The sequence below is a fragment of the Eumetopias jubatus genome, unplaced genomic scaffold (assembly GCF_037043125.1).
Source record: "Eumetopias jubatus isolate StellerSeaLion01/CBP00866 unplaced genomic scaffold, mEumJub1_p1.0 scaffold_3, whole genome shotgun sequence".
NCBI lineage: Eukaryota > Metazoa > Chordata > Mammalia > Carnivora > Otariidae > Eumetopias > Eumetopias jubatus.
The window spans coordinates 125523820-125551604 of NW_028274809.1; the positions used below are offsets into that span (position 1 = coordinate 125523820).

The window sequence follows — 27785 nt, forward strand, 5'->3', positions numbered from 1 at the left end:
CTTCAAACACACTCCCCACGGAGTGGGGAGCCTCACTCATGGGGCTTGATCCCGCAACCCTGAGATCATGACCCAAGCCCAAACCAAGAGTTGGACACTTAGCCGACTGAGCCACCCAGGTGTCCCACTAAATATCTTGATTAGTGAAAAAGAGAGCAGAGGCAGGCTTGAGGACTCTCCGATCATGATGTGTGTTGCCACCTCCCCCAGGCTTCCTAGAACAACTGTTAATGACAAGAGTTAGTGGTAGTTTCAGGTGTCCTGAATGTGATGTCTTTCGTTAGGCAGGCTTTCATCTAGACCGTTTTTGTACTGCTGTGTCTGGTGGGCAGTTTTGCCAACTGGGAGCAGAATATTGGAGGAGAGGTTCTCTTCAACATTTGTACAGGTTTCTGACAGCCACCCGATGGTAGCTGTCTTTTTCTTTGAGTTAGTGCAAAGCCCTAGTGAGAAGACTAGACAGGTAATAACTAAGAATATCCATTCTCTAATCAAATTTTTCATGTTTATTTAGTGACAAAGCTGGAATTCAGGCTCATATTAAATTATATTTGTCTTCCTGTTGTAAAATTATTTCTACTTTTTTTTTCTTTTTTAAGGATTATTTAGGAAGGCAAGCACAAGGATAAATTGTCTTTGCTGTTTAAGATAATTTTATTAAAGTACTTGAGAGGATGGTTTCCCTAAAAATATATTACAATACAAAATCTTAGTGATGGTTACTTTTTGATTTACACTATAGCCATCATAGTTTATAATGGAGCTTTGGAGTTGCTTGAGATTTCATCTTTAAATTAACAAATAGCTATTAGAGGTGTAATAATTCCTGCTTTATTTTAAGTATTTTAAGTGAAGGCAAGTTTCAAAATCCAGGCCTGTCAGAAGTTGTAAGTAATGATGAAGTGTTAAGAAGCAAGAGACAATTCATTGACTTTGGAGTTCAGAAGTAATTTCACAGATGACTACTGTTTCTTTGAAAATTATTTTAATTACATAACTCTTAGTTACTAGATTTTTACAGTCCTCTGTATACTGGTCATTTTTACTGTGTACATTCTTAAAGTGTTTCAATTAAATTTTTAATGGAAATTTAATAACTTGAAAACAGTATAGTTATTTTGGTGGCTCAGTTGGTTGAGCGGCTGCCTTCGGCTCAGGTCATGATCCTGGAGTCCATGGATCGAGTCCCGCATCGGGCGCACTGCTCGGCAGGGAGTCTGCTACTCCCTCTGACCCTCCCCCCTCTCGTGCTCTCTCTCTCGTTCTCTCAAATGAATAAATAAAATCTTTAAAAAAAATAAATTTAACTTCTAAGATAAAATGCTGTTGCTTTGCCAAGTACGATTTTGAGATGACCACTGTAAAGGCATTTAAGTGTCCAAATTTAAACTATTTCCATAAAAGTATCCAAAGGTATTTTTAAAACAGAGTGTTGAGGAAAATGAAAATTTTTAACAATTGTCTTGCCAATGAAAAAAAGAGGTGGTTTTATATGCTTTTGTACTATATTACTGTTTTATGGCAGTGCTTAATATGTGTGATAGTGGAGGCTAATGAAGTGTAGGTAATTGAAAACAAAATAATGAAAAGTATTTGGTTTTGGAAAATTTCCTTTTCAAATATTAAAATATGTGTGGTTCTGAATTCTGTAACAATATTTCAATAACATTAACTTTCATGATTTCTGCATATTTTCTTGAGTGTATAATTTTAGATTTCAATTTCTGTCTGAAAAAAATATTAAGAGGACATCAGAAATTTTGCCATATAAAAATAATATTCACTTACATATAGTAATATGTAAATACATATTTATATAACCTAATAAATATATACAGGATATAAATACATGTACATGTCAAATTTATGTAGTATAAATATATATTTTATATGGAGTATATAGAATATATATTATAGTTATATATTATAGGTAATAATGTTTTATATAATTTATATAATACATTATTTAGTTAACTGTAACAGCTCAGTGAGTCCTTAAAAATCTACACACATGGGGTGCCTAGATGACTCATTTGGTTGGGATTCCGACTCTTGATTTTGGCTCAGGTCATGATCTTAGGGTTTTGAGATCAAGCCCCCTCTTGGGCTCTGCACTGGGTGGGGAGTCTCCTTGAGCTTCTCTCTCCTTCCCCCACTCACATGTGTGCTCTCTCTTTCTCTCTCTCAAATAAATAAATAAATAGATCTTTAAAAAAAATCTAAACACATAGATTCTACCTCTAAACAGAATTTGAGGATTAAATAAAACAAGTGAGAGCTTTTTTTTTTTTTTACATCGGTTTGGTTTATACATTTTAATCTTATTATAATGACTATGTATATTTACCTATAAGTACATAATCTACATTTTGTAATATACATAAACATGTAATATACAAAGTTACAATATAAATATTTCTGTTTTAGGAAAAAGTATATCCCATTCTCTCAGCACTAGAACTCTTCTGTTTGTGGCTTTGATTCCTTTTCATCCTGCCCACTGCAGGACCTTACTCCATCAAATATTCCTTTGTTTCTCAAGTTTATAATCTCTGTAGGTAATTCCTATATCCTAGTTTATACACATGTTGCAGTTAATGATAGCTCTTCCCTATTTTTATACAAAACAAAAAACAACCACTTATGTTCTTTTTGATACAGATATCCCTTCACATGTTCATACCTCTTCCCTTTTGTTCCATACATCATCAGTTGCTTAGTTCTGTGAATTTTACCTCATCTCTGTCATCTCTTTTTTTAATTTGAACTTAAAAAAAGCAATGTATTTGGAATATTCTGGAAGGATTTTTATTGTTTTGTTATTTAAATTTATGTGTTTGTGTTTTGCAGAGCACTGAATGAAATGTGGAAATGTCAAAATCTGCTCCGGCATCAAGTGAAGGATTTGCTTGACTTAATTAAGCAACCCAAAGTAAGTCAAATTTAATGAAAATTTTCCTTTGATGATAAGTTTTGTAAAACGCATGTATTTCAGTTACTCCTTACCATTGCTACAGTGGTGTTGAACAACTGTTACTGTGTGGAACTGTTCTACTCCAGAAACTATCATCTCTAATTTAGAACAATGAAATCTTTAAGAAACTTATTGCATAGAAAAATTTAAAGTTTACACTTACTATATCTATAAAAGGTGATACCCAACAGGAAAGAGAATGTATTTCTTTGCATTCAGAATTAAAGTTTTTTTGTGGCTTTAAAAAAACCAGAAAATGGCTCCATATCCTTGAAAGCACAGAAAATAGAGTAAAATTGCACTCTCTCTTGCCACACTAAAATGCTCCCATTGTATAGTCTTGTGGTTTTAGAAAATTTTAATGTCATGTAATTTTAATTACATATCTTTATATTTTTACTTATAATTAATATTACAGTAATCTTAATGTACTACTTGGTTTTCATAATTATAAGTTAATGGTGGTATTCATCCAGATGATGAATTATATTTTAGTTTTTAGACTTTTAGAATGATTCTGGGTGTTCTTTTTCCCTAGAATGTTGTTTGAGAGTGTTGTATATAGACCTATAAAAGTTATAATTCATCAAAAAAGCAGTATGTGTGGCCATTTTAAATTGCATCCAAGGAAATATATAACATACAAAAATAACAATATACTGTTATTTTTAATTTCTTCTCAGTCCTTAGTGAAACCCCCCCCCCCCAAAAAAAACCATATACTGCATGCTCATAGAACAGAGGTCAATAGAGAGGAGTTGTTTCATGTAAGGGGAGGCGAATAGTAACCTCTTTGTTTATGGTTTATTGAAACCTGTAATTATTGAACCTGCTAGAATAAGTTTTTTCTTATAATAGATGACTTAAAACTAATTGTAGTGATTCTGCTGTTTCAGTACTTTGCCGAGGAACAAAATTGGAAAACTTCCGATTAAGTTAGTGTGCTTCAGCCAATAAACATGTATTTTCAGTCAGTGTTCTAATGCAGTAAGTTAGTGTATTTCAGTTAAGCTCTGGATAAAGTGCTCCTGTTTGCTACCTAGAGCTGTATTAATTTACTTCCTTTTGGCCAAAGTTGCAAAGGTGTTAATTAAAAATACCAGATGTTTTTATATGCATGTATATAAAACTATTCCTGATTTTAGGCATTATTGAAGTCATATAATAGCAGTAGAGTAGTATGTTAAGTGTGCAGATCATATGTTGAACAGCATGATGTGTGAGACTAATAAAAAATAACTTTGTTTTTGACTCTCACTGTCCCTTTAAAATTTATTTAGTGGGAACTTCTTCCCCTTGCCTGTTGATAGCAACTCGGGAGGGTCTCATGACTTCATTCTCATGTGAAATAACAAAATACATCTCAATTCAATTAAAATGTTTTAATGTCTTCTACTTTGTGGAATTTTCCTTTAAATTGTCTTAAAATAATTACTGAGTTGTCCAGGTTAAAGAGGGAATTCTCATTAATGTGATGTGAGGTTGAAGCAGAAACCAAATGGAAGAAGATGGTAGCCGAAAGTGGAATTCTAATGAGAGGAGAATTAATAGTCTCTTATTACTTAGTATTCATTTTATACCAAGAAATATAGTAGACATTATAGAGTTAAAGGTAGAAAAAATGCAAAGCTGTGTTTATCCTTTGGGTGTTTGTATTTCTTCCTATTTTACTAGGAAGACTCTTACATGCTTATTAATCAGTGAATGTTTCTTTGCCTTCTTCATTATTCAGTCTGATAAATATTCTTATTTAGTTCAGCACTGTAGCCCTTCTACTTTATTTAATTAAATTCATTTGCTCAGTGTCACTCAAAGTGACATTATTTCTAGAATTGTACTTTTGTTGATGCTGTTTCTTTTTCATGTGGATCAACTTCTTGACAGCCCAGCAGTACCTATTTCTCCCCAAATTAAACAACAGAAATCTTACATGATTCTAGACAGATATATTCAAATACTTTAAATTCCAAATATTTGGGAATTAACTCTTGTATTTTATGTTTTGTCTCTCGCTTCCTCTTAGGAAGCTCCTTGTGAATAGGGATGGTTTATTTGTGTATTTATTTGATTTGTTGCCTTCACACCAATGTTTTTCTAGTTCAGTGTATTATAGAGTTGCTCAAAGGCATCTCTTTTTAAAGAAATAACACTAACTTGATGCAATGAATAACTAGCACTCTTAGAAACCATCATTTGTACGTGTGACTTTACATGGGGTACAGTGTGGTGAACACATTCATTCACTGAAATAATGCTAAGTTGATAAAGCAAGTAAGTAGCACTCTTGGAAAAAATCTTTTGTACATGTCAGTGGCAGCTTTTTAAAATTGTCTATATCCAGTATCTTCCCCGTAAGCTTCATGACTATGCCTCATAATCCTCAGGCTTAAAAATTTTAGGAACACCTCAAGTCATTCAGAATTATATACTTGTGAACTTTTTGTTTGAGATAAGCTTAAAACTTGAAAACCAGGTTATTTTGTTCCTTTTTTACACTTAGTTGTCTTGTTTCATTGCTAGAAAAAACAAAATATCTCCCTGTTTCAAAAGGTTGGTGTAGTAGTCTCCTTTTGTTTAGAGGATGACAAAACAGGCTGAGGGGGAAGAGATGACGACAGCAGAGCATTCACCTTTCATTCACTTCGGAGTTTAAACGTAGCTCAAGAGGGAGCTCACAGCTGTGGTGGTCAGGGCATGGGCCTGGTTCTTCTTATCTAATTTTCTGAAGGGTATAATGAAGATTATTGTTAGGAAATGTTAATTTTGCTTTTTTTGTGTGTGATTTACAGACAGACGCCAGTGTCAAGGCCATATTTTCAAAAGTGATGGTTATTACAAGTAAGTTATTTCAAATATTACATGTAGAATTTAAGGTTTAATTGAAATATTTCTTTTTGATAATTTAAAGTATTTCATGGAGTTTTCATTTTTGGCTATGATAATATAGGAAAAGAGTATAAAATGTTTCTGATTTTTTTTTCAAGACAGCTTTAGCTTTTCTTCTTTTTTTAAATTTTCATTTACTTTGCTACACAGAATTTTTCTTTTTGTGTTGGTATGAGCAGGAACTGGAGAAAGGATTTATTACATAAATTTATTTTTGGGAATTCATTCAAACTGTTACATAAGCTTACTGTGAAAACTGAATCTGTGCTTTGGTGTTGGTTGCTCTAATGTGACTCTATTTGAAGCTAATTTCGTTCTAAGCCAAATTTTAGAGCAAAGTATACATAATAAGTACAAAAGAGCTTCTTTGAAAAAAAAATACTAATTTGCTTTTTTGCTTTCCAGTGATTTCAAACAAAACGTTATTTAATTGCATTTAACAGTAAATACAAAAGGATTGTGTAGCACATCTCTTTTGTTCAGTGCAGGGAATGGGTAAAGTAGCTGTTTTTGTAGGGCATTTGCTTTTCCTCCTGCTTCAGAGATCACTTTGTATAGTGTAGCACATGGACAAAGGGAATATCGGGAACACCTGGAGGAACATTTCTACTGAGCTTCCACTTGGGAATAGTGAAGAGATCTATCTTAGGTGGATTTCTGAGATGTTAACAAATATTCCAAGATGTGTATGGAAGTAATGCTCAAATACTGAAGAGAACAGTAACCGAATTAACTGAGTTTTAGACTGACAGGAGTTTTAGCATGAGTAAGGCTTTAAGACCAAAATATCTTTTAGTCTTGGGCAGTTAAACATAAATTAGTTTTCAATTTCTTTAGCAAGTGATTTTCTGCTGTTTTTAATAACTGTCTCCTTTTTGTTTGGCTGTGGATACTCTCTCTTAAAGGAGGTCATCTATAATTTTCTATTTTTTACCCTTATCTGTTTTCCCAAATTCTGTTCTGAGGAATGCTAGTATCCTGTAGGTGCTAATAGTATTGTTAGAAAAAAGGGTTTCATGATCAAGTACGTTTGTAGAATGCCGAATTAAAGGGTTTTTTTATTTGTTTCCTCCCTCCCTTCTCCCTCTCTCTCTCTTCCTCCCACTCCCCCCCCCAAGTCTATTTGTTTCTTGAATAGTAAACCTTATTGTAACCTTTAGTATGATGCCTGTACATTATGGAGGGGCTGTAAAGTGACATCTTCCAAAATTATTTGAAGACAGTACAGTAGATTTTTTTGTATTATAGAAACATGAAGAGATCATACAGTCAAGTATTTATAATAGGGACACTTTGTTCTTATTATCCTCAGTGATCTAGCTGAGACTTAAAGTGGACTTTCAAAGTTGTATATGAACTTGAAGACTGCACTTACTGCATTTATATTTTAAGATTTAGTTGAGTTTCTACAATTTTTATTATAATCCATAGTTCTATATTATAATTTCTGTTATTGGAAGTGTCCTAGTCTGGTCCTCTATAACAGTTGTGAGTAGCCACCCCTCCCCCCCAGAAGACACTGGGATCAGCATTTTACTAGTTATAAACACTATAAGTGTTTTGATACATCAGTATATTAGGAGAGTGGTATAAAAATCATCTTTGATTCTACAAGGATTTATCCTTTCTCATGCAATAATGACACATCCGACAGTAACACCTGAAACATTTTGCTCAGCATGTTTTATTGACTGATAGCATGTGTATATGAATTATCTCTGGATGGTTTAACAAATTAATACAATACAGGAAAATAGTTTCTTAAAGGTAAAACTTACTGATCTCTTGTTGGAAGTTACAAGAGAACAATGTACACAACAAGCTCAAGGAGACAGTAATAAATTGGTATCATTCAGGTTGACATTTAGTGCCCTTAAATATTATAAGGGGTTATTTAGAAATAGCCAGTTCAATCTTTTCCTGCAAAGATGTTCCTTCACAGTGATCTTGTTTCATATTTCTAGAGAGCAGAATTTTGTGAAAATTGACTATTGAAGTTGTTCCACAACTTCTAATTAAACTAAACTGAATTTGTAAATTAGGATTATTAATCAAAGTAATAAAAATGAAAAATGTTGATCTTTTATTATTTTGAGAAATTTCTAAAATCGTATTTTTACTGAATTTTAATTTATTTAAGGAAATTTGCCAGATCCTGGTAAGGCTCAGGATTTCATGAAGAAGTTCACACAGGTGTTGGAAGATGATGAGAAAATAAGAAAACAGTTAGAAGTACTTGTTAGTCCAACATGCTCCTGCAAGCAGGCTGAAGGCTGTGTGGTAAGGAGAGACATTTAAAAAGAGTTGGGACTCCTGGGTGGCTCATTCGGTTAAGCGTCTGCCTTTGGCTCAGGTCATGATCCTGGGGTCCTGGGATTGAGTCCCGCAGGGAGCCTGCTTCTCCCTCTGCCCCTCTTCCCTCATGCTCTCTCTCTCTCTCTCTCTCTCTCTCTTTCTTACAAATAAATAAATAAAATCTTTAAAAAAAATAAAAAATAAAAAGAGCTAATGTTTGGGGCACCTGGGTGTTTCAGTTGGTTAAGTGTCAGACTCTTGATTTTGGCTCAGGTCATGATCTCAGGGTTGAGATTGAGCCCCACGTTGGGCTCCATACTGGGTGTGGAGCCTGCTTAAGATTCTCTCTCTCATAAAAAAAACAAAACAAAAACAAAAAGAGCTAATGTTTGAAGAAGCCCCCAAACCTTTTTTGACTTCTTTAAGGAAATAATGTATGTTCATTATGTAGAATGTATATTCATTATATAAAACAGCACATTTTAAAATATGCGTTATTTTACATAATATTCATTATGTAAATTTTTGACACCTTTAATAAAATAATTTGTATTCATTTATGTGAATTTTGTATTCATTATGTGAAATTTATATTCATTATGTAAAATATCACAAAAATGACAGTAAACTATAACCCCTTTATAGAGACAATTACTGTTAATATTATGGTGTATATCTTCCAATATAAGATCATATATTACAGCATTGTACATTTTACTTATTTTTATTAGTCTTTAATAGCAGTGTAGCATACCATTGAATATATGTACCATAATTATTGAACAGTCCACTGTGTTACACATTTAGGTTTTTTCCCAGTTTTTAAAGAACACTTTAGTATCTTTATAGCCAAATAATTTTTCACAGTCTTGATTATTTCTTTAGTATAGATTCAGTATTGGCTTCTATCATTATTGGAAAGAACCAGAACTCAGAAAAACATAATTATTTTGGTAGGATTTGTATTCTTGTTTGCTAATCATCTGACCATTTTTTCTTCTTGGGCATATTAGCCATTTATATATTTTTTGTAAATTGTGTGTTTTTAGTCTTTGCCTATTTTTCTGGAATGACATTTGTTTTATCTTATTGATTTGTTAGTCATGTATGTTAATTAAGCTGCAAATAATTTTCTCTCATTGTAGTTTGCCCTTTGATTTTGTTTATGATGTCCTTTACATACCATAGTTTTATGTAGCTGAGTCTATCAGCAGACTCTTCAGGGTTTTTGCATTTTATGTCCTGCTTACAAAACTCCATTCTATTGCAAGTCAATGAAAGTATTTACTAATGTCAATATTTCTCAATCTGTTGCCCATGCATCTTCCAAGAGGCTTAAAAAAAAAAGATGATTCTTGGCTCCACCCCCGATTGACTAATCTTCACAATGAGGTCCAGGAATCTGTTGTTTTAAAAAGCTTCCCTGATAATTTTACTCTCTGAAGTTTGTGTCTCCACTGAACCTGGTTTTATTCTTTTGTATTTGTTTTTATCTTTTTGGAATGTTTGTGGCATAAGGTATGAGATAGGGATCTGTTTTTATTCAGAATGTCTGTTCAGTTATTTCAACACAGTACATTGAATAATCCATCTTTTTTTCTTGTTAGTTGAAATGTTACCTTATGCAAAATTTTTAATTTAGTTTGTTTTTCTGGACTCCTTCAATTGTTGATTTGTTTATTCCAACACCAGTATTACATGGTTTTAATTATTTTAGATTCTTAATATTTTAATGTGATGTAATTTTTTAAACATATTTTTGTAATAGTTAAAAAAAATCTGCCTTACAGCGTGAAATAACTAAGAAGTTGGGCAACCCCAAACAGCCTACAAATCCTTTCCTGGAGATGATCAAGTTTCTCTTGGAGAGGATAGCACCTGTGCACATAGATACTGAATCTATCAGGTATTTTTATATAAAAATATTAAGTTTTCATTACTATTCATTCATGCTTCAGTCAGTTGCTTATGAGTACCTGCTATACGCAAGGCACTTAACCTATACAGATTTTTGTATATGTGAAATGGCTATATACTTATCTATTTATATCTGTACGTATATCTGTTCATATATATGTGTATGTGTGTATGTATATGTACACACTCATATTATCGTATATTTAATTTTTCTTGTTATTTATTTTAATTTTAAGTATTACTTCATTTGGATGAGAAAATGTCAATTTAAGCCTAGTTTCTATCTGTTACCAGTATATCAGGAATTCCTCTTTTTTAGTTAGTTTGCATAGGGTAGGTAATACAAACAATTTAAATTATACTCTCAGGAAAAGAAAATTAGGTGAATATGTTGTAAAGCAGCATAGGATGCATTTTCACAGGTATTTGAGAACTGAAAGTGTTATTTTTAAAACAACCCTCATTTCAGCTTTGATATCACCTGACTGGAAAATACTTTCTTTTTATGGCTGTATTCCCTTATGTAAAATGTTCTTTTTTTTTTTTTTTTTTAAACATTTTCCTAAAATGTTTCGACTGGTTGAAAAAATAAAGTGCTTACAGAATGTATATATATATAACATTCTGGTTTACTGGTTATTAGTAGTATCTTTTAGAGATACATTAGAATCTAAATAATAATATCCCGTACCCAGTGGACCCTTTCTGGGGATTTGTTTTGTTTGGGAGGGTAGAGGGTGTAGCTTTTGGCCTGTGATCCCCTGCAGAGTAGGGAGACCCTGTTTTCGATACTCAGCAGTCACTTTGGACTCCTACTGCATCAGTTTTCATTTGAAGAAAGGACTCTAAGGTTTGAAAAACAATATAAAACAAAAAATCAGAACCCTCTGTATTAGTACAAGGAAGACACTGAATCAGTCTGAAACTCAATCCTTAAATAATCCCATGCTTTATTCAAGACAGTGCTAGTTAGGTATTGGCAAAGCATATTTTTTTGCTTTTCATTAACCCTCTGGTAGTGCAATAAGGAGTTTTAATCAGGAGATTATATTATAGTTTCATAAAATTAATGCAGATAGTGTCCAGAGGACTGAAAGAGGATTTCTCTAAAGTAGTATTTGACCTAAGAGGAAGAATGGGTAAGATTTGTTTTTATAGAGTTGGGAGAATGAATATTCTAGGCACTCAATTAATATAAACCAGCTAACTGGACAGGAGAGGACAATTAGAAAATGATTGCCATGAAAAGGTATAAAAGTGTTATAAGATAATGCTAAAAAAATAGTTGGGATCAGATTGTGGAAAGCATTTAAGGTTTAACTTTAGAGCTTTTACTGTTTTAAGTCTGTTGAGGACAATGGATGCTTAATGATGGATGGGAGGAGGGAAGTAGAATGGATAGACTGTTAAGGTGTTACAGATTGTCTGTGGATGCTGGTAGTGGGATGGAAAGGGAAGATTATGTTTGAGGAAGGTTTTAATAGATGGCTCATCTTACTGGAAATGGGGAATAAAGTTGATGAGGAGTCAGAAGTATAAGAGCTCAAGTCCAAATGATGAAGCACGTAGTAATACTTTGAAAGGAATTAAGGGAACTGATGTGCTTCTTATTTGGACATGAGAAACAGTTAAAAAATCAAGGCAAATTGAGCTTAATGTGAAACTATGAGAATGGATTTGTTCCCTGCACATGAGATTGTGTAGAAAGAAGTAAAAGGATTAGAAGATCATGGACAGAACCTTGGAATTTTGTTTTTCGACAGTAGAAAAATTACAGGAGTGTAAGAACACCAGGTTATTGTAGTGTTTTGAAAGTTAAGATGGAGAAAGTTTTTACAAATAATGTGTACTATGAACAGTCAAACTGAGGTCTTTGGCTTTATTATCAGTAGTTTGTAGTGATATAGAAGGTAAGTCAAAATATAAATAAGAGTAACAAGTAGTTTAGCCCTTCTAAAGTGTCTGGGATGAGTCCAAATATTTTACATGTTTACTTATTTACCTCTTAACCATGTGAGACAAGAATTAGTCCCAATTTACAGATAAGGAACAGTGAGTTACACAGATGTTGAATAACTTCCCCACTGCTAGGAAGTGGTGAATGGCATTGAAACCCAGGAAGTCTGGCTCCAGAGCCCTCTTGGTTAACCACCACACTATCTAATAGGTCTCCAGAAATATTCCACACTTAGTCCCTTGCACCGATAGTCACTGAGTGTCCAATTCACCTAACTCTCCTGTTAGTGGTTATTAACCTTTTCAGTCCTTGCCATTTCATAGGTAAATGGTGATACTCTTTTTTAAAAAAACAATGTGTCACTAATAAAATTGAACATTTTTCTTCCCCATATATTTCTTGGTTAATTGCTTTTTAAAAAACTTTTCTATGAGGGGCTTGGAGGAATTGTCTTTTTCTTATTGATTGTAAGAATGCTTTATGAAATAGATGCCTGGGTGGCTCAGTCGGTTAAGCATCTGCCTTCGGCAAAGGTCACCATCCCAGAGTCCTGGAATCAAGTCCCACATTGTGCTTCTTGCTCATTGGGGAGCCTGCTTCTCACTCTGCTTGCTGTTCCCCCTGCTTGTGTGTGCTTGCCCCCCCCGACAAATAAATAAATACATCTTAAAAAAAAAAATGCATTCCATGCTCATGGATCGGAAGAATAAACATTGTTTTAAAATGTCTGTGCTGCCCAGAGCAATCTATACTTTCAACACCATCCCGATCAAAGTACTAACGGCATTTCTCAAAGTGCTGTAACAAACAATCCTAAAATTTGTATTGAATCAGAGAAGACCCTGAATCGCCAAGGAAATGTTGAAAAAGAAAAACAAAGCTGGGGGCATCACGTTCCCTATTTCAAGCTATATTACAAAGCAGTGATCACCAAGACAGCATGGTACTGGCACAAAAACAGACACATAGACCAGTGGAACAGAATAGAGAGCCCAGATATGGACCCTCAACTCTATGGTCAAATAATCTTCGACAAAGCAGGAAAAAATAAGCAATGTTAAAAAGACAGCCTCTTCAATAAATGGTGCTGGAAAAATTGGACAGCTATATACAGAAGAATGAAACTCGACCATTCTCTTACACCATACACAAAGATAAACTCAAAATGGATGAAAGACCTCAATGTGAGACAAGAATCCATCAAAATCCTAGAGGAGAACATAGGCAGTAACCTCTTCGACATTGGCCACAGCAACGTCTTTCAAGACACGTCTCCAAAGGCAAGGAAACAAAAGAGAAAATGAACTTTTGGGACTTCATCAAGATAAAAAGCTTCTGCACGCAAAGGCAACAGTCAGCAAAACAAAGAGGCAACCCACAGAATGGGAGAAGATGTTTGCAAATGACACTACAGACAAAGGGCTGATATCCAAGATCTATAAAGAGCTTCTCAAACTCAACACCCAAAAAACAAATAATCCAGTCAAGAAATGGGCAGAAGACATGAACAGACACTGCTCCAAAGAAGACATACAAATGGCTAAAAGACACATGAAAAAATGTTCATCATCATTAGCCATCAGGGAAATTCAAATCAAAAGCACATTGAGATACCACCTTACACCAGTTAGAATGGCAAAAATTGACAAGGAAAGAAACAGCAAATGTTGGAGAGGTTGTGGAGAAAACAGAACCCTCTTATACTGTTGGTGGGAATGTAAGTTGGTACAGCCACTTTGGAAAACAGTGTGGAGGTTCCTAAAAAAATTAAAAATAGAGCTACCCTGTGACCCAGTAATTAACACTACTGGGTATTTACCCTAAAGATACAGATGTAGTGAAAAGAAGGGGCACCTGCACCCCAATGTTTATAGCAGCAATGTCTGCAATAGCCAAAGTGTGGAAAGAGCGGAGATGCCCTTCAGTAGATGAATGGGTAAAGAAGACGTGGTCCATAGATACAATGGAATATTACTCAGCCGTCAGAAAGGATGAATACCCAACTTTTACATCAACATGAATGGGACTGGAGGAGATTATGCTAAGTGAAATAAGTCAAGCAGAGAAAGTCAATTATCATATGGTTTTACTTATTTGTGGAACATAAGGAATACCATGGAGGACATCAGGAGAAGGAAGGGAAAAATGAAGGGGGAGAAATTGGTGGGGGAGACGAACCATGAGAGACTATGGACTCTGAGAAACAAACTGAGGGTTTTAGAGGGGAGGGGGGTGGGGGGATGGGTCAGCCTGGTGATGGGTATTAAGGAGGGCATGGGTTGCGTGGAGCCCTGGGTGTTGTATGCAAACAATCATGGAACACTACATCAAAAACTAATGATGTACTACTGTATGGTGACTAACATAATAAAAAAAAAAAGATTGAATACCTCAAAAAAAGAATGCTTTATAAAATAGGCTATTAATCTAGTTCGATTGCCTTTTAAATTTGTGTAATTTATAATAAATACTATATAATTAAATCTATCAGTTGTTTCCTTTATGATTTTTCTGCCTTTCTTTTCATACCTAGGTAGTTATGTTTTTTTTTACGTGAATCTTTAGTTGGTCTGGAATTCATTTTAGTGTAAGGTGGAAGTAGATATTCATCCTTAAAAAAAAAAAACATATCATAGCTAGTTATATCAACTCCATTGATTGAAAAATTCTTTCCTTCCTAATTTGTAGTGTTTCCTTATTATAAATTATTGTATGATTTGGACTCTTTACTGAATTTTCACTTTGGTTCATTTGTCTTTTGAGGTGTTAATGAAACATTTTTATCTTGTTGAGAAAGTTCTTTCTTCCTTCCCCCTCCCCCCAAAATTAATTGGCTGTTCCCAGACGTTAATTGATTTTTCCAGTTGAGCCATAGAATGCATCTATTGAATCTTGTCCCATACCAAGTTGTGTTCCCCTGATAACATTTGGATATTTAGTGAAAAAATGTCATTACTTGTCTTGACTTATTCAAATCTCTGTGTTCCCGTTCATATAATTCTAGAGTTTACACATAGATTCTGTGCATGTAAAACTTATTTTATATGTTTTAACTTATTGTGAATAGATTTTTCCCCTCTGTGTATTTTTTAGGCGGTTTTGGCTGATACAGAAAAGCACATTGTTTTTTTGTGTTTTGTTGGTATCACCTCACTGAACTCCTAGTATTTTTTTAATAGTTTTTACTGCTCTAACTGTAGTGTATGTTATTTATTTTTTATAAAAAGAACAAATACCTAAAAGTATGAATGATTATTTTAGACAATTAGTATTGCATTATAAATGTTTATTTTAAAATAACCTATGCTTGTTTTCAGAAGAAAATTTCAGAGTAGTTTTTTTTTTTAATCTCTTCTAATTTCTAGTGAAGTTTTATTATATGTCTGTTATCTAGGTATTTTTACACCTTTCAGGAACAGGCCTGTGTGTTTCTGGCTCTTAGAACAGTGCCTGACACATGGTAATATCTGGTAAATATTTTGAAAGTGCTTAATGTTGGCATTTATCCTTATTTCAGTATACGTTGTTCTATTTACTCAATAATGAATTTCAGATAATTAGAAAACACTTATTCATGTGTTTGGGCATAATTCTTCTATGGAAAATGCAAGAATAAAAATATAGGTAGCATTAATAAACAGCAAATCAAATAACATTTGGACTTCCTTTGAATGGATAGGAAAAATACTGTTTTTGAAAAGAAGTATCTTAAAATACCTATTATAATTTTTTGTTTTGCAGTAATGTTTGGGAAACAGCTTTGTCAAATTTTTATGTGTTTGGATGTGGTCTGTATAGAAAATATTCACGATTATTTTTCATAGACATTAGTAATAAAGAACAGTTGAAAATATGACAACTTTTTTTTGTCATACTTTAGTGCTCTTATTAAGCAAGTGAATAAATCGATAGATGGAACAGCAGATGATGAAGATGAGGGTGTTCCAACTGATCAAGCCATCAGGGCAGGTCTTGAACTGCTTAAGGTAAATATGCTTATGGTGAAATTAAGTGCCTAATTAGATAACTGTTTAACATACATAGAGTATATATTTTTTATTCTTGAGATTTGCTTAAGTTTTTATAGAAACTGAAATAAAATTTTCTCAGTCATTTTAGGTAATTTAGAAATTGCACATTTCCTCTAACATGTAAGCTAAATATTTTCAGGTTTAAATTGTATAATATAGCCTACCTAGTATTGTTACATTAAAATAGCAGATTATAATTTGAAGTTTTCATTAGTGAGTAAAGAAAGTGCTAGCCCTACCAAACATGGAGCCAGATTCTTCATAAAACTCCATTTTATCTTTTATTTTGTTAGCTAAAATATACTACTGGCTTTTACGTATTATAAAAATATCAACTAGTTATTGACAAAATACAAAATTATAAAGAAGAAAACATTCATAAGCCTATCACACATAAATGTTCCTTCTGTTTTCCTTTTAAGTTTTAAAAAAATGCACACTTACCTAGTTGAGATCAGACTGCATATATACAATTTTGTATCTTGACTATTTTCCCTTATTATAAAGCATTTTTATCAGTGTTTTTTAAGAAGTGTTTTTTTAAGAGTGTCAAAAATTGTTTTTGGCTGTCATTTATTAGATGGATGCTTTTGGGCAGGTTCATTGCCTCCAGTTCTTCATCTGTAATGGAGATAATAATAGCACTTATCTCACAGAGGAGTAAATTAAGTCATGAACATAAGTTTTCGAGCACAGTGTCTGGTTCATAGTAAAAATACAAAAAACATTATTTTTTGAAATGGTATTTAGTCCACTTTTGCAGTGCCATAGAGTTCCCAACTATTTCCCTGGATATTTAGATTTTTCTAATTTTATTCTTATAATCACTACAAAGATAAATATATCTAAGATCTCTTGCTGATGTCTTTCTTTTTAGTGCTGGAATATAAAGAGAATGATCATTTTCAAAATTTTTGGATGTGTATAATTTAATAAAATTCCTTTACAGAAAAATTATACCCATTTATAATTCCGTCAACAGTGAATGACTGTGTCTCTCCTATCTTCAGAAACATGGACTATTGTAAATCTTAAAGATTTGCTAATCTGATAAGTAGAAATAATGTTTTAATTTGTGTAATTATTGCACTGAGGTACAATCCTTAGTGTTTTCCCTATGGTGAATTCATTATTTTTATCCTGTGTTCATTTTCTCTCTCTTTTTTAATCTTGTGTTCATTTTCTACTGACATCTCAATTTTTTGTTCTTTTTAACTGATTGAGATTTTTTATTCTCTTTGCTTTTTTATAGGACATATTTGATATATAAAAAATAAAATGTATTCTATTATATATGTTATAAAGTATAGTAATAAAGTGAATACAGTGAAGTAAATAGGATGCTAACTCAAATAGAGTATTAACAATACTGTTGAAGTTCCTTGAGTAGTTTCTTTTCTGTGATTCACATCCTCCAGGTATAATTGTTTTGAATTGTTCTGTTGTTTGGGGTTTATTATTCATTCTCTTATTGTCCTTTTAGTTTTATCATCTGTGTATCTCTAAGTAACATTACTTATTTTGCTTGTTTCTGAATCTTACAAATACGGTATTATGTTTAATGTTATTTTTCTACTGCTTGCTTGTTTTTACATTGCAAGCTTAACAATCGTGTCTTGTTCAGAAGATTTTTATTGTTTTTGTTTTTCAATCTGAAATATAACCCATCTGGAATTTATTTTGAAAGTATATATTGTGGGGGAGGATCTAATTGGATTTTCTCCAAATAGCTGTGTATTTTTATCAGGACTCTTTATTAAAAATCCCATCCATTTTCATTTTCTATTCCTTCTTTATAATCTACTTTAATCTAAATTCTTAATGTATGCTTGGACTAAAAAGTTTACTTTTTCTGTTTTGTTTCTTCTGATGTTAGTACAGTGTTGATTTGTTAAATGTAACAGTTGTAAATGTTACAATAGCTTTTACGATCTGCTGTTTTACCCTTTCCTAGATAATTTTTTTCTAAAAATGTTATTAGTCTCTTTTAATGACCTTTATTTAGAAGACTAGAGCTATTTTGTTAAATTCTCTCTTCTTGTTCCTTTTCTCCTCATCCTCCTCCAAAAAACCCAAACATTAACTAAAATCTAAATTATTTTGAGTAGAATTATATTGAGTAATTTAATTTTGAAAGAAATGACTTTGTTAGATCATGCAGTTTTCCTACACTAGAACATATCTGTTACATATTTAAGTTTTAAACTTTATTTATAGTGCTCTCATGTACTTGTTAGCATAATTATTTTTATATTTACTTTGATTTGCGTATTTCCAGTATGTAATATTTTGGATTTATACTATAAAGATGGAAAGGGTTTACAGATCATTTTTATGACTCATTTTTTTTAAGGTACTCTCATTTACACATCCCATCTCGTTTCATTCTGCTGAAACATTTGAATCTCTCCTGGCTTGTCTGAAAATGGATGATGAAAAAGTAGCAGAAGCTGCACTCCAAATTTTTAAAAACACAGGAAGCAAAATTGAAGAGGATTTCCCACATATCAGATCGTAAGTTTATTCTGATAAATATACTAGAAAATGGAAAAATAATTTACTGTTTCTTGATTTACGTAATTGTTGGAATCTTTTAAGTTTTGAGGAAATCATGTCTAGGTTATCTTAAGTTTATACCGTTCAGTTTAGATTGTCATTTCCTGGGGGAGATAGCCCTGATTGGTATTTTAGAAGATTCATGAAAATGTGGAGCAAACGTGGCATTTCTTTTTGAAGCATTGATTTTGCTTAAATATTTTAATGAAAACAATTTTATAGTAAAACGTTCTCTTGATATATCATGGCATAGAATAAACAATTCACATAAATTTAGAGTCTAATGGGAAATTTCAAAGGAATTTCAGCAGGACTGTGCATAGGACTCTTCACTATGTGATTATTAAAAGTATTGAATTGAAAATTTTCAGAAGCAGTGCTTTATTTGACTCAGGGAAGCATGGAGTAAACCTCCTAACAGCAGTGTATTTTTGTGTGTGTTTTAGTATTTCCAAGAATTGGAAATTGTGCTGTTATCCTTGTTATCTCTAATGCTGGTTGATTATTCAAGATTCTATAATACCTCAAAACAATAAGTCTTCATTTTCTGTGGATCCCTGCTTACTTCTCTATGTGCATCTCTCCACCCTGTTCCTGGAGGGTATATCTAATAGTTGGTTCTGATCTTGCCATAGTCTTGGTAATTAGTTTTACATCTACCTCATTACTTCTGGCTTAGCCAGTAGTGCAGTTAGTTGTGGCTGGGGTAGCATGCTTCTTCATATGGAGGAAAAACCTCAGAAAGAGACTGGACAAAGGTAGCTCTTAAAATCTCAGGTACGCTTTTTGTTATTCCTTTTTGTTCATATGAACTTAGTTCTGGAAACTCTTACTAGGACAAAGGCATTATTTAAGTGATCATTGAAACATACCAGAATTTTGTAATCATATTCTCTTTGGCAAGAGTAAGAAACTTTATTGTTTAGAACTGACTTTTTGGGGCCCCCGGGTGGCTCAATTGGTAAGCGTCTAGTCATGATCCCTGGGTCCTGGAATCGAGTTCCGAGTCTGGCAGGGAGCCTGCTTCTCCCTCTCTCTCTGCCCTTCCCCCCTGCTCATGCTCGTACTCTCTCTCAAATAAATAAAATCTTTAAAAGGAAAAAGAAAGAACTGACTTCTTAATTTTTAAGGGAATTCAGAGCATGAATTTTCCTTTGAATGGTGCTGTGATTCTCCAGATCAGAGATGAGTTTGGAGATACGCACAAAAAATACATAACTCTATATTACTGAATGCCTACTTACTGTACTATCTCATTTAAACCTTTTAACAGTTTAGTAAAATGTAGAAATTATCCTAATCTTCCAAATGAGAAATCTGATATTCACTCGAGGTAAATGGTTTTGGGTCATATAGCTAGCAAGTAGCAGAGTGAAGATTTGAATTTAGGCCTATTTGTCTGAATGCCTATGGTGCCATGTCCATAATGGCACAATTCCTTTCTTAATTAGGGTTTTGGGCAAGTTTTAGTTTGATTTATTCACTGGAAGTTTTTATTTTTATTCTAGACTGTCTTTCCTAGCACCCTTTATATCTTAAAGAAACTTTGTTTGATATATTTGTAGAACTACAAGAGCAAGGTTGAAAGGTGGACATTTTAGAACATGCAAAGGGCATTTTAAAATATCTGCTTTAGTATGGAACTGAAGTATTTAAAACTATTTGATTTATATGCTGAGTATATTTCAGATGTTTCTCATGAGGAAAATTAACTGATACTGAATACCTGCTGTGTGTGCATGCACTGTTCTTGATGAAGTAGCTCTTAGTATATGTCTTCCAGGAGATAAAAATGTATGCAGATTTTATGTTTTAAATGATTAAATTGAGTGAGTCGATATTGAGGAGAAATGATAGAGTTGAGTGTTTATTAAATTATCTTCCTTTGAATTCACCAAAATAATTCCAAAGAACCAAAAGAAAAATGTATCTGAGTAGAAGCTACCACAAACTGGACAGAATTGTTGCTAAATAAGTCATCTAGAAGGAATTGAATGTGAGAACATTGACAGTTGTTAACACATATTCCTGAATCAGGAGAAGAAGGGAATGGAAAGTAAGTGTTCTGTTGTTTGCTAATTTAGAGGAGGAGATTGAGGTATGGGCAGGCTTTGAGAGAAATAAGGAAAGCCTAATTTCTGCTGTCGTAGAACTAAAGGAGAGACTTGTGGTCACACCATTTTTCTTTGGGCTGACCTGTTTTCCTTAGCAGGAGGAGCAAAGCTTAGAGGTGAGGCTTAGAATTGTGACGCAAATGCCTTATTACCAACTTTACAGGCACAGAAAAAATTGTGTGCTTCTCCACTAAACAAAAATGATGATGTACTATGGTTTCCGTTCTGACTCCTCCTGTCTCTTAGGAGTCTGGCTTACCCCCTGAGTAGGCAGATTTGCCAAAACTAAGAGTCCTCTTATAGCATAGGATATAGCCATAGTTCAGGTGGAGCTAGTTCTCATCATTGGCAGGGTTTCAGTAGACTCAGAGAGAAATTACACAGAGATAAAGGACTTGCTACGTTTAGTCCCAGGTCCTTCCTCCATGCTACTTACTTGGCCAACTGATTAATGAGTTGGGAGCTTTGATGTTAATTTTTTAAGAGAGGCACCCGATGTTCAGTCATTAGATGTTAATTTTTTAAGGGAGGCACCTGATAATTCAGTCACATCAGGGAGATGCTATCTGCCTTAAATGGCAGAGCCAGAGAATTTCTCTTATTCAAAGATGCATTAACAGAGCACAAATAAATTAACGTGAAACCTAAGCAGATATTTTAATATTCCAGAGAAAACTGATAATCACTATTTGGAAGAATTGAATTTTTCTAGGAAAAAAATTTTAAACCATTCTAAACTGCCAAGAAAGTTAAGCAGCAAATGATATCTGGAAAAATAAGAGAACAAGAAATATATATAAAAAAAGGGAAGTTGCAGGACTAAGGATAAAGAAGACAGGAACATACTTGTATTATAAAGTGTAATTTATTATAAGCAGCAAGGAGCAGAGTAAACAATATAGAAAATATAATTAGTAAGCTAGAGATAGAGCATGAGGAAACTGTATAGAACGTGGAAACAGTGGGCATAGAAATGAAGGCAGTTAAAATCATTTGCAGATAATGAAAAGCCCTAATTGGTTTCTGTGAAGGAAACAACAGAATAATGGAAAATGGAAAATAGTTAAAAAAAAAGATAAATGTTTAGAATGAATGAAAATGTCAATCCAGAGATCAAGAGGACTCCACCACATTCTGGTGGAATTTACTGAATTTTCAGGGATTACAGAAGTGATTTCACAAACATCAATAGCAAAGAAAAGGAAGTGTATTGTGTACAATGGAAAAATAAAGAGGTTCACTTCTTTCAACCACATAAGATTTCTGAAGTTAATGATTCAACAGCTAGAGAGTTTCAGGGACAAAAAAGAATATAACTGAACAGTTTCCTGAGTAGCCAAGTTGTGCTTAAGGACAAGTGAAGGATATTCTTTAGGACATAAAGACTCAGGAAATGTATTAATTGCCCGCTTTATATTGTGAACTTTGTCTACCAAGGTATATACTTTTTTCCTTTGCATTCAGTTTTGCTTAAGCCCCTAAATCCAACTTTCGTTTTCTTTTTGTTTGCATATCTGATTTGTCTTTTCTTATCGTTTTACTTTCAGTATTTAAATTTTAGATGTGTCTGTATCTACTTTTTAAATCTTTGAAAACTTGGATTTTACTTTTAAGGATGATGTAAATAAATAAAATTGGCTCAAGAAGAATGGGAGAAAACCTAATTAGGCTGTAATTATAAAAAAAAAATTTTTGAGAAAAGTATCCGCTAATAAAAAGTGCCAGTAAAAGTGTGTGTTATAGGAAGTATTTCACATCTACAAGAAACCAAGGATTCTAAGTCTTTTTAATTGTTTAAAGCATAGGGGGAAAAAAAAAGCATTCAGATTACTTTTTACATAAAGCCAAGGTAACTAGCAGGAGTGCTAAAACTGGATAACAAATATTCCCTCAAAAGAAAACTTAAGGGCGCCTGGGTGGCTCAGATGGTTAAGTGTCTGCCTTCGGCTCAGGTCATGATCCCAGGGTCCTGGGATGGAGTCCTGCATCGGGCTCCCTGCTAGGCGGGGAGCCTGCTTCTCCCTCTGCCTCTGCCTCTCTCTCTCTCTGACTCTCATGAATAAATAAATAAAACATTTAAAAAAAAAAAAACTTAAGACAGATCTTACTAATATTACTGCAAAAATTGTGAGTAAATTTTTAGTAAAAAGAGAGTTTACTACATTAAAACAAACCATACTAATGGCTGGGGCTCCTGGTTAGCTCAGTCAGTTAAGCATCTGACTTTGGCTCGGGTCATGATCTCAGGGTCCTGGGATTGAGCCCTGTGTCTAGCCCCGTGTAGGGCTCCGGGCTCCTGGCTTTGGGTTCTGGGCTCTGGGCTCAGCGGGAGTCTGCTTCTCCTTCTGTCTCTCCCCCCCCACCCCCACTGTGCTCTCTCTCTCAAATAAAATCTTAAAAAAAAAAAAAATTAAAAATATATATTATGGTCAAATGTGGTTAATTTCAGGAATACACAGAAGGTTGGTGTTAGTAAGCCTAATATATATGTTACAATTTACTATAAAATTGAGTAAAAGGGAAAAGGGCACATGGTAGGTCATTCTGATAGATGTTAAAAGGGCTTCTGACCAAAAAAATGAGTCTTATTTGTAATTAAACCCAATAAAATAGGATTGTCTTTATAACATAATAAATTTGTCTCAAACCAGTAAGAATCATCGTATAGTGAACACTAGAAGCATTCCCAGTAAAATTAGGAACAAAATGAGGAAAATACACCATCTCTGCCATGATTTAACATTGCTTTAGAAGCATTAGCCAATATAATTAAATAAGAAAATAAGAGGTACAAGTGTTGGAAAGGAGGAAGCAAAGTTATCATATTTCATGGAAAATCCAAGAGAATCGACTGAAAAACTACCAAAACCAAGATAGCCAAAGTAAGTATGTAAAAATTCAGAGCTTTCCATATATACCACTAACAACTGTTTTGAAAATACTGTAGGAGTAAAAACCCACAAGACCTAGGAGTAAAATATACAAGAAATTTGCAACCTTATAGTAGTGAGTGGAGGAATATAATATTCATTGAAAAAATAAGTCAGGAAAAGTTACATTACCCACTAAGTAACTGGCAAGCTCTTTTGAAAGGAAAAATCAATATAGACTGCTTATCTTGATTTTTCATATATTTGAGATAAGTCTAAGATTATCAAAGATTTTATAAAATGAATTAATAAATATTAATAACCAGCACATTTCTGTAATTCCTTTTTTTTTGTGGTGGCTGAAGGAATGCCACATCATGAAATATTGATGGATTGTACAATTAAATATCCATTTGTTGAAATATATTTATAGAGCTTCTGTATATAAGGCATTGGAGTACATAAGGTTCTGTTGGAATGAACAGACTCTGAGGGAGAATACCATTTAGACAAATGCAAATGGTATGCTGGGAAACTATTTTCAATATTCATAACTTAGAAAAAGTTAATATCTCTAATGTATAAAGACTCTTAACAGAAATATAGCAGGTTTCACAGTAAAATACTAGCAAAGGAAATGAAAAGGAAATTCATAAACTGGAAATTCTTCCAGCCCCTCAAATCAAGAAAAGACATTTATGCCAATTAAGACTAATTGAGGCACATACAAATAAAAACATGTATGTGCTATAACCAGTGTTAGCTAGCATTCCAATGATGCTCTCTTGATTGGATTATAAATTGATTCAGTTTTTCTGAGTTGGTAATGTGGTAGTACATACAAACTTAAAATGTGTGTAGTTTTCAGCACTGCAGTTTCATTTTCAGGAACTTATCCCAGAGATAATTAGAAAAGATATCTACCTAATGATTATGTGGGTCAGGGTCCAGTCAGAGAAACAGAAACCATATCAGGTATTTTAAACATAAATAAATTAATACATATGTTTGAAGGATGAAAGAGCAACAGGTTGCTTTGGTAACCCAGAGATTATGAATTCCTGGAAGCAGCATCCACCCTTAGGGCTGGAGGAACCACTGAGAAGTGGTGTTAAGGACTGTCCGTTGGATGAAAGAGCTCTGTCAGCCAGCTGACCAGAATGCCTAAAGCAGCTCTGGGGTCTCTCATTGCAAGAACCTAACAAGAAGTCAGCTCTTGAGGGAGTCTAGAAAGTGTAATTTCAGATTTATATCTCCAGGATCTGCTCAGAGCAGATTATGGCAGGCTTAAAGCTTAAAGCTCAGAAACAAGATAAATGATTAGCATAAGGATGTTCATAGTTTTGTTGATAAGATGGAAAAAAAAATCCAAAACATCTAAATGCTCATCAGTAGGAGATTGGTTAGAGTAGTTGTGGTATAGCTATCCACTAAAGAGCCATATGACCATTACAATTATTGTTTAGCCGTACTTGACATAGAAGGTTCTCTCCAGCATTGTTGGTGAAAAAGTGTTTCCAAATACTATATATTTTGTATCCTCATTTACTTAATATATGTATGCATGTGTAGAGAAATTTTAGACATATATTCACCAAAATGTTAACAGTAATTATTTCAGGGTAGTGGGATTTTGAGTTTTTTCTTCAGTGGTTTTTAAATGTTTTTTAGTTTTGTTTGCGTTTTCTACATGTGTATGATTATCATCGGGGAAAAAAACCTTGAATTGGAAAATCAGTATAACAAGGGAATAAAGTATTTCTTTTAATAGGAACTTATTAATAGAAAAAGCAGTCAGAAGATAGTTGTTTCATTTACATTTCACTAACATCTCAGACTCTGCCTAGTACTTCAGAATTCTTGAAAGTGTTTTTTCTTTGTCTGTTGTTTTGGTTTATTTCTGTTTTCTGTTTAAAGGAATATGCAAAACATTGGATGAGCTTAAAATTTCTCATTCTGTCTTTAAAAATTTTAATCAGAATTGCTTTTTACTTGTGTGTGACCTGTAATTTTCTCTTGATTACTAAGAAAAGGGATTATGGATGTTTGTATTGGCAAGTCTGATCTATGAGAAGACATAATCTTATCTAGGGAGTTTAGTTACTGAAGTCACTAGAAGATACTTTTTCATTTCACAAAGAAGCCATAAACCATAGACTAAAAGGATCATTTGGTGAGACTCTTATTTTTTATACATTTTATTACTGAAATTTTCAAACATACAAGGAAGTAGCTAGAATATTATAATGAACTCCCATGTATCCAATAACTAGCTTATGTATGAATAACTTAAACAGCTGCTTTTGTTTAATTTATAATTCTCCTTACTCCCCATTCCCCTTCTTTTGAAAGCAAAGCCAGACTATATATACCATTTCATCTGTACATCTAAGTAGCTCTAAAAGATAAGAACTCTTAAAAAAATAAGCATAATGTCTTTATCACATAGTTGACATTAATTGTTTAACGTTAATAATACCCAATTTTCTCAAAAATGTAATTTTTTAGTAGTGTTTTTTTCAGGATCCACATTGTTATTTGTTGACAAATCTCTTAGTGCCTTGTTTCCTGTAGGCTCCCCCTCCAATTCCCTTTTTCTCTTTGTATTTGATAAAGAAACCAGGTTTCTTTTGCAGAGTTTCACGTAGACTGATTTTTGCTAATTGTATGCCTTTGGCATATTTCAGTGGGTTCCTTATATTTTCTGTAAAGTGAGAGTTGAATGCAGAGACCTGGTTGGATTCCAGTTCAACTTTTTTGTTGTTACAGGACCACTTTATAGATGGTGGTATGTTCTATCAGAAGGCACATGATATCTGGTTATTTCTCTTCTTACGATAGTTAGAAACTGATGATACTTAGTAATTACTGGTGATATTCTGTCATTCTTCACTTATTAGCTGAATACTTTTATAAAGAGGAACTTCCTATCTATTCTTTGGTTCCCCAGTGTTGCATCTGTTGTTTTTTTGTGTGTTATAGAACAGTGTTCAAAATAGTGAGTTTACTAGCATCCTCCAAATGTGACCAGTTAACTTGTTATCTTTTTAAAATATGCTCAGATTTATTTGTATACATACATTTACCATTTCTGTCAGTCTTCATTTTTTAGATACCTGTATTTTCATCTGGTATCATTTTCTTCTTGAATAACTTTATTATTTCTTATTGTATAGTTCTCCTTGTAAGTAATAATCTCAGCTTTTCTTCGTCTGAAAAAAATCTTTATTTTGCCTTCATTCTTGAAAGGTATTTTTTTCTCAGAATAGAATTCTAGACTGACAGTTATTTTCATTTAGTACCTAAAAGATGTCACTCCATTATTTTCTGGACTGTATAGTTTTTGATGAAAAGTATTCCTCTGTATGTATTGTTTCTCTGTATGTGATGTGTATTTTTTTTTTTTTTTTGGACAGTTTTTAAGATTTTTTTTCTTTATTGTTGTTTTTACCAAATTGATAGTGGCATGTCTTGGAATGGTTTACTTTGTGTTTCTTCTGCTTGAGGCTTATTGAGATTTTGGGGACTGTGGGTCTGTTTCCATCAGATTTAGAAAAATTGTGGCTACTATTTCTTCAAATATTTTTTTCTGTTCTCCTCTCCTCACAACTTTGTTTTCTGGGACTCTGGTTTTATGTATTTTTGACTCCTTAATATTGTCTTAAAGGTCACTGATGCTCTGTTCTTACTTTTTTCCCCTGTCTTGTTTTGTTTTACATAGTGTCTATTGCTATGTCTTAAAGTTCACCGATGTTTTCTTCTGTAACAAAAAATCTACTTTTGATCCTATTAGTATATTTTTCATTGCAGGCTTTGTATTTTTCATATTTAGTAGTTCCATTTAGTTTTTTTTAAAGTATTTCATTTCTGTCCTCATGATGTTCATATTTTCTTCTTGGGCATATGGAGCATAGTTATAACTGCTGTTTTAGTGTCTTTGTTAATTTTGTCACCTATGTCACTTCTGGACCTATTTCTGTTGATGGATTTTTTTCCTGGTTATGTATTACCAGGTTCTTTCTACTGTGGCTGGTGGAAACATGAATCACTAGCAGACTTGTGTGTGTAGGGAATTTTTTGGCTTACTGCTTTCCATTGTTCTTTTCCTGGTCTCGGGTAGTTTTTTTTCTCATGCATGGCAAAACTGATCATTATTCAGCCAATGACTTGAGACACCGCTCTGTG

The 27785-nt window shown here is 33.2% G+C and overlaps 1 protein-coding gene across 7 annotated transcripts in view; it reads left to right on the plus strand.

Moving 5' to 3' along the window:
• Positions 1–27785, plus strand: part of PDS5B (PDS5 cohesin associated factor B) — a 194870-nt gene that overhangs the window by 109612 nt on the left and 57473 nt on the right. For all 7 annotated transcript variants that reach the window (XM_088021798.1, XM_028105892.2, XM_028105915.2 and 4 more), the window contains exons 14-19: positions 2851–2932; positions 5764–5812; positions 8001–8140; positions 9946–10061; positions 15910–16015; positions 18414–18574. In XM_088021798.1, the coding sequence (XP_087877924.1) occupies positions 2851–2932; positions 5764–5812; positions 8001–8140; positions 9946–10061; positions 15910–16015; positions 18414–18574 (654 nt within the window). The remainder of the gene's footprint in view (positions 1–2850; positions 2933–5763; positions 5813–8000; positions 8141–9945; positions 10062–15909; positions 16016–18413; positions 18575–27785) is intronic.